The sequence below is a fragment of the Bison bison genome, unplaced genomic scaffold, assembly GCF_000754665.1.
Source record: "Bison bison bison isolate TAMUID 2011002044 unplaced genomic scaffold, Bison_UMD1.0 scf7180017864371, whole genome shotgun sequence".
NCBI lineage: Eukaryota > Metazoa > Chordata > Mammalia > Artiodactyla > Bovidae > Bison > Bison bison.
Genome location: NW_011494943.1, coordinates 7,020,924 through 7,028,993, shown reverse-complemented (window position 1 = coordinate 7,028,993; position 8,070 = coordinate 7,020,924). Strand labels below are relative to the sequence as shown.

Genomic DNA, 8,070 nt, shown 5'->3' with positions numbered 1-8,070 from the left:
GCCCCCAATCCCTCCCAGCATCAGAGTCTTTTCCAATGAGTCAACTCTTAGCATGAGGTGGCCAAAGTACTGGAGTTTCAGCTTTAGCATCATTCCTTCCAAAGAAATCCCAGGGCTGATCTCCTTCAGAATGGACTGGTTGGATCTCCTTGCAGTCCAAGGGACTCTCAAGAGCCTTCTCCAACACCACAGTTCAAAAGCATCAATTCTTTGGCACTCAGCCTTCTTCACAGTCCAACTCTCACATCCATACACGACCACTGGAAAAACCATAGCCTTGACTAGACGGACCTTTGTTGGCAAAGTAATATCTCTGCTTTTCAATATGCTATCTAGGTTGGTCATAACTTTCCTTCCAAGGAGTAAGCATCTTTTAATGTCACCATCTGCAGTGATTTTGGAGCCCCCAAAAATAAAGTCTGACACTGTTTCCACTGTTTCCCCATCTATTTCCCATGAAGTGATGGGACCAGATGCCATGATCTTAGTTTTCTGAATGTGGAGTTTTAAGCCAACTTTTTCACTCTCCTCTTTCTTCCAAATATTTTTTTTTTAACCACACATTCCCCGCTAAACACTATAATTCAGTTCTGCCTTTTTGGACTTTATAGAAATGGAATCATGCTGTACATATTATTATGTGTCTAGCATCATGTGCTTAACATTATGTTTGCAAGATAATTGCATGGAGCTGTGCAGATTGTTCATTTACCTTGCTAAGTAGTATGAATATCCACAATATTGATATTCATCCCAATGTTGACTGTTTGCAGGCTGGGGCTATTACAGACAATACTGCTGGTGACATTTCTGCCTATGTGTCTACACGTGCCTGGACCTAGCTCTGTGAATGTAACTGCTGGATCAGGGGGCATGCCTCCCTTCAATTACACTAGATACTGTTTTCCAGAGAGCGGCTCAGGAGTCATCCACCAGTCTTTTTCAGTACACCACCACCATCTGGTGGCAGCTACGAGTATTGCAGGAAGTAGAACACAGGAAAAAGGATTTAAGCTGAATTGTGGGAGGTGCCTCCTACTTGAACTCTGTTTTGGTAACAACTGTCAAGTATTCTGTGATATCCTAGGATTCAGTTTTCATGGAAGCAGAGAGTTATCACCTGGCTTGTTTACATCTCCACACAGCATCTAGAATGGTGCAGGTGTGCACACACAGCAGGTAAGACTGAGGATCAACCAGTGGTGCTTCAGGCCAATACTCTCAAATTGATGCCAAAGCCTGCCAGAGGTTTAATCTGGGGCATGAGCTCGGAATCCTTCACTCATTTGAGTGTTTACTGAGATCCTGGCTTTGTATCTGGTTCCTGATAATCCACCCACTTCCCATCCCGACCCAAACAAGGGTGGCTCTGGCCTAACCAGTGCCCATTGCCCAGGGGTTCGTCCTCCTAACACCGCCCCGACACCCATTGTGAGGCTAGGGGTCAACTTTCATACCTTTTTCTATCACTCAGTGATGCTTTTCCAGAAAGAACAAATCCCTGGAAAAGATAGGTCATGAGACACTATTCCACTTCAGTCTCTGGAAGATGAGGGAACTGCTTACCCTCAAAGGGGTCTGGATAGCAGACCATGCAGCTGCAGGCACTTTAGCTCATTTAATTGTCAACAACTCTGTGAGGCAGGTATTGATCCTGCCCACCTGACTGACGATGGGAGAAGGGAAGTCATGTGCCCAGAGTTAAGTCGCTGAGTGAGGACTGGAACCCAGGCCTGCCTGACCCCAAAGCCCTGCTCCTACCAAACTCAATCTCTTCCGAGCCAACAAACCAACACTTGGTTTGATTCTGCCAAACCGTGGCTGTGGGCAATCTTACCTAGTAGTTGTTCCAGAACCAGCCCCATTCAGGGCGCCAGCCCCAAGTCAGGGGCAGGACTCTGCGTGCGTGCACTCACCTCATCCCCTCTTTCCAGACCAAAAAGTCTGAGCATTCAAAACAAACGTAAGCAAAGCACTCTGACCTCATGGAGATCACAATCTCAGACCTGCCACCAGAGAGAAAAGATTCAAAGCTACAAAGCACAGTGCAGGATAACCACTGACAGTGTAGCGCCACAGATATTAACAGGGAAGGAAACAGAGTAACAAAATAGGCTTCTAAGCACCACTGGGACTTCCAATTTATGCACAATGAATAAAAAAGAAATTTCATCTGCAGAGGACTCCGTGGAGGGATTCTGTGCTAAGAAAGCTGTTGTTCCTGGGATTGGGGACCTTAGGAAGGAGGAGAAAAAGAGAAGGAAAAAGCGGCTGTGAAGAGGAAAACTGGTGATTAAGGATACGAACGATTCTAGACAAAGTGCCTTCACAGACACACAGACACAACAGCTCTGCTCCCCACAGCAGTCCTGCGAGGCAGGCAAGGCTCAGATGAAGAAACGAAGCTCAGAAGAGATAGGACTCATCCACAAGGATCAGCTACAAAGTGAAGTGGGGACCGTGGACTCCGGGTCCAGGGCTTGGTCACCCACCCTGGGAGCCCCCAGCCCAGTGGGCTGGGATCTCAGAGGGCTCCTGCCTTGGGAAAGGTGCTTCCTGATCCTGTAAAAACTCGCCTTGGCTGACTGCTCTTTTTAGCACAGTTTTCTGCAGAGTTGAGACCCTAGTGGTCCAGTGGTTAACACTCTGCACTGCCACTGCAGGGGGGCACAGGTTTGACCCTTGGTCAGGGAACTAAGATCCCGCATGGGAAGCACCCCCCCCTCCACCTCCCAAAATAGCTTCAGTTGGAGGAGATATATCATGGCCTTTTACCATTTATCTCTGTGGTCATCCTCCCCAAAACCCATATCCCAGTCTAATAACGAGAAAAATGTCAGGTAAATCCCAACTGAAGGAAAACCTACAAAATACCTGACCAGTACTCCTTAACACTGCCAAGGTCATTCACAAAAAGAAAAAGTCTAAAACCGGCACAGCCCAAAGGAGCCTAAATCTAACATAGTATCTTGGATGGAATCCTTAAACAGTAAAAGGTTATGAGGGAAAAACTGAGGAAATCGGAACAAAGTATGGACTTCAGTTAATAACAGGGGTACCCAGGTGGCTCAGTGGTAAAGAATCTGTCTATCCCTGGGTCGGGAGGATCCCCTGGAGAAGGAAATGGCAACCCACTCCAGTATTCTTGTCTGGGAAATCCCATGGACAGAGGAGTCTGGCAGGCTACAGCCCATGAGGTTACAAAGAGTTAGACAGGACTGTGGATATTGGCTTATTAATTGTAACAAGTGTACCATACATACTAATGTATGATGGTAATAATAAGGAAACTTGGTATGCATACATAGAAACTCTGTATTACCTTCGCAATTTTTCTAAAACTGTTATAAAATACAAAGTTTATTTTAAAAGAGAGCGAGAGATTGAGATCTAAGGAACTTAACAACCAGATTAAGAGCACGGATCCTGGTTTATACAGAACAACAACAAAAAACGTCCGCTTGGGAACTATTAGAGAAGTCTGCCTAACTGGGTATTTGGTGACAATGGAATTATTAAGTTCATTCCCTATGAAGATAAGACTCCTTTCACTGTGCAGAGAAATGTTCTTTTTTAAAGACACATGCTGCAAAAAGAATGTTGGTTTTGTTTGCTTTTTGCAGGATCTCAGTTCCCTAACCAGGGATGGAACCCGCCGCCCTACAGAAGAATAGCAAAGTCCTAATTCTTGGACCACTAGGGAAGTCCCAGGAGTGTTGGTTTGCCCTCAGAATAAACTCCAAACTCCCGCCCAATGCCTAGATCTGAGTCCCTGTAAACTGGTGCGAGGTGCTCTCTAACTTAGCAACACTAAATCCTTCTCTCTCATTTAGTACCGCTCTGGGCTTCACTCACCACAATGGTGCCATATCAGCCTTCCTTCTGGCTCCTCCTGCTCTGGGGTCTTGGCCCGGCCTGTGCCTTCCAGCCAGGGCCAAACCAGAAGTAGTCCCTTCCTTCCCCTGCTCTTCTTCATCAGCCTGTTTTCTTCAGCGCCTCAGCATTTTTGTGTGTCAACCATGTGTCTCCCTCCGCTAGAATGTAAATTCCCTGAGGGCAAAGATCTTTTCCCAACTTGTTGGCCATCTCACCAGCATTTAGAACAATACTTTGCTCACACAGTACCAGCCCAACAAACACCTGTCGGGTGAATAATTCAATAGGTCTGAGACCAGAACAACCACAGGTGCCATGAGCCTTTCCGAGTGAAAGCTATTTCTCTCGATGGTGAAACATAAGATAAAGAGGTTTTAAAAGAGCGCTCAACTTTTTTTTTCCCCCCCTCCAAGGGGCTTCAATCCATTCCCATTTAGGATCTTACCTCTAACCGAGAGGGAAGGTAGACAAGTAGAAACGGTCCTGGGGGTGGGTTCCAGGCCAGACTCAAGCCACCCGTGAACCTGTACGCTGTGTGGGCCGCGGAGGCATTACAGACACTACGAAAGTCTGCCTTCGCTGCTGAGAGACGGCCTAAGTAAGGCCCTGCTGCTGCTGCTGCTAAGTCGCTTCAGTCGTGTCCGACTCTGTGCGACCCCATAGACAGCAGCCCACCAGGCTCTGCCGTCCCTGGGATTCTCCAGGCAAGAACACTGGAGTGGGTTGCCATTTCCTTCTCCTTTGCGTGAAAGTGAAAAGTGAAAGTGAAGTCGCTCAGTCGCGATCGACTCGTGGCGACCCCATGGACTGTAGCCCACCAGGCTCCTCCATCCGTGGGATTTTCTAGGCAAGAGTACTGGAGTGGCTTGCCATTGCCTTCTCCAAGTAAGGCCCTAAGAGAGCCCTTTCCCAACAACTCACTTCTAACTCGTTACCTCATCAGGCACCTAGGAGACCGCCTAATCCTTACCAATAGCAAACTCCACCAGGGTCTCATTCTCTTCCGACAGCGAATCGAGGAATAAATCCAAGACCTGCAGTTGCCGCAGATACTGGTAGTTACCGGGGTCATAGGCGAAGTTGGCGAGGTTGGCCAGCACTTGCTCCTTGGCGTCTGCGATGGAGAAGCGGGCAGTGGCGCCAGGGCCGGAGTGACGGTCGCGGCCGGACTCCGGCCCGGCCCCCTTGCCCCCCACCCCAAGGCACTCACCTTGGCTCTGCGTCTGCTGGAATTCCGTGACCAGCGCCTGCAGGTACCCCAGCCGACCGACGTGGGGGTCTACCTTCGGCTTCTGGGCCATGGGCGGGCGGCGAGGGGCCCCGGGGAGCGGGCGGGAGAGTGTGGAAGGCGAGGCTGGGGAGCGGGGCGAGGACTCCACCTGGTTCCGCGGGGCCGGGGAGGGGAAACGAGTTCCTTTCCTGGCTCCAGGCTCTGCAGCAGCTTGCAGCTGAGACTGGGCTGTGGGAGGCGCGGTGGGGACTCAGGACCTCGTAGGAGATGGGACTGAACACCTAACTCGGGGAGTAGGAGACGTACGAAGGAGGGCCAGCGCCCAGCTGGGCGGGACATTCGGCTGGGTTCCGGACTTCCGGGGGAAGCGGCACTTAGCCACGCCCAGAGGGCGAAAGGGGCGGGGCGATGAGGCATGAGGCGAGGGGCGGGGCCGTCGCTGAGCTCGGCGTGCCTGCGCTGCCGGCTTCCAACGTTTTGTCTCCTGCAGGCGGCGATCAGCCTCTTGATGGAAGTGGTAACTGAAGCCTGCGGTTGTGTTGAGGCGAGCCCCTAGGGCCCTTAGGAGCTCAGAGGTGCCCGGGGTGGCCTGTGTGGAGGACTGTCGGGGTAGGAGCACCTTCAGATGACCCCGCGCTAGGCGATGGGCCGCAGTCCCCGCCCCTCCACCATCAAGGGACGCCGTGGAAACGCGAGCGTCTGCTCCTTGTGTCCCCTCTGTGGCTCTTCTGACACTACCTTCTGGTCGGCTCTTCCCAAAAGCCCAGTGAGGACTTCCCTGGTGGTTCAGTGCTTAAGACTCTGTGCTCCCAGTGGAGGGGACACGATTGAATCCCTGGTGGGGGAACTATGACCCTGTATGCCCGCGGCGAGGCCAAGATGAAATTAGCGAGCCTGGTATCCTCTGCTCCTCAGTCCCGAGCTGAGCCTGCCAGGTGGCGGGGCCCACCCGGGGCAGCACCATCCGACCCCAGAAATACCACTTTGGTGGCTTTCTGGGTTGTGGGGAGCCCAGAATGCTGAAGCCCTTCTATCTAGTCCTTTCTCAGAGTTTCTCAGGCAGGGGTCAGGCGACAGAGCACCAGGGAGAAAGGTGGCCCTCTTGGACTCCAGCGTGCTTGAAAATGTGGGGATGGAAGCGGCTTAGGCTGTGAGTTTCTGGAGGGCAAGGGCCTTGCGCAAGGACAAAGTGACTGCCACACTCCAGCTTGCCACAGCCCCACTGGGAGCAGCCCCCACCTGGTGGGCTCAGGTGCCTGTGATCAGCCCCAGCCCTATGCACACACCTGGGGCTTGGGGACCTTGGCTGCTTCTTGCAGGGCAGTGACCCCAGGCCCCTCACCAGGCCCTTCACATTCTAAGGAGAGCTGATTCGACCTGGGGAAGTATATCTCAGCCCAAGGTGGCCAGGGGGCTTCTCTGCTCCTGTTTGGATAGAGCACTAAAGACCTAGGGACAGGATGGAAGTGGGCTCTACCCCACACTGGTCAGGAACTGCTCTAGACCCTCTCTAGAGGAATCCCAGGATCAGCCAAGTGTGGGTTTTGGAATCTGATGGGCCATCACATCCTCCATTACTTGTCCCCTCCTAAGGCTTTGGAAAAGACCCTGATGCTGAGAAAGATTGAAGGTAGGAGGAGAAGGGGATGACAGAGGATGAGATGGTTGGATGGCATCACCTACTCAATGGACATGTTAGAGTAAGCTCCAGGAATTGGGAGATGGACAGGGAAGCCTGGTGTGCTGCAGTCCATGGGGTCGCAGAGTTGGACACAACTGAGTGCCTGAACTGAACTGAATTAAGGCTTCTGAGGCCCTCACCTCTGTGAAGAATTCTTAAGTCCTTGGTTTTGTGACCAGGTCTTACTCCTCTCTGCCCAGTTCGTGACACACAGTAGCTCCTCAATATTTGTTGAAGGAATTCTGCCCAGAAATGATTGCCACTCTTGCCCAGGGTAGGGAGTCGGGGAGGGCAGGCAGAGGAGGTCAAAGTTCTCTATCCTAAATGTTTACTAATATCCTTTTTCCTTGAAAAGAAATCAGTTTTCAAGAGTGGCCCTAAAAGGGGATGCATGTTTCAAAGCCATGTGGCTACTAGCACCAAAAAGGATTCATCTAGGGACCTCCCTGGTGGTTAAGACTTTGCACTTCCATTGCAAGGGGTATGCATGGGTTTGGTCCTTGGTCCTAGTCAGGGAATTTCAAGATCCCACATGCCACGCATGTAGTGCTTCAAAAAAAAAGTATCCACCCACCCACCAGCCCCAACTCTCTCCTTTTCCACTCAGTTAAGATGGAGGAGGCAGGACATGGTAAGATGTGCCCAGCTGTGCATTCTCCCTTCAGTGTACAAGCTGTGGATGGTGACCAAGTGCAGACAGGATGGGGTGCAGGGAGGCAGTGGGGGTCTTTAGGATCAGACTTTTCAGACTGGAAGAGACCTTAGCTTATCTAGGCCAACCTTCTCTGTTTTCTGCGTGCCCAGAGTCAAGGCAGCAAATTGTGGCAGTCAAACATCAATTCAGGTTCTGTCCCAGCTCAGACCCCTTTGCCTCACCTCTGTACTACCTTTTTTTGCCATAAGGGGGCACTCGTGGGTCCTGGAAAAGACAATATTCAGAAGGGTGCTTACTCATGCCAGTTGGACTTGTGCTGGAGGGCTGGAGCAGGTCATAAAAAGAAAATCAGTTCTCTCCTGATAAGACTTTCTTGCTGAAACCCGGTTGAGCTTGAATCAACAAACAAGGTCCAGGGTGGGAGTAGCCCTGAAGGCGGACGAGAGCAAACTTACTCCAGGCCCATTTTTCAGCTTCATTACTTCACAGGGTTTATAACCCGCTGCAGAAAATGTTTTTGTGTGTGTAATTCAAACAAACAGTTTTTCTATTCCCTTGGTTGGTACCCTGTTGGGACAAGCCTGGGCAGCTCTCAGGTGATGATGACTTCAGGGAAGGCACCAGGAA

General features: G+C 51.0%; 1 protein-coding gene across 1 annotated transcript in view; it reads right to left on the bottom strand.

Moving 5' to 3' along the window:
* Positions 1-6,767, bottom strand: part of ARMC7 (armadillo repeat containing 7) — a 16,729-nt gene extending 9,962 nt beyond the window's left edge. The window contains exons 1-2 of the mRNA XM_010856150.1: positions 5,087-6,767; positions 4,847-4,990 (exon numbers count right to left, since the gene is read on the bottom strand). Coding sequence (XP_010854452.1) covers positions 4,847-4,990; positions 5,087-5,177 — 235 coding nt within the window. The 5' untranslated portion in view covers positions 5,178-6,767. The remainder of the gene's footprint in view (positions 1-4,846; positions 4,991-5,086) is intronic.
* Positions 6,768-8,070: the final 1,303 nt, after the last annotated feature.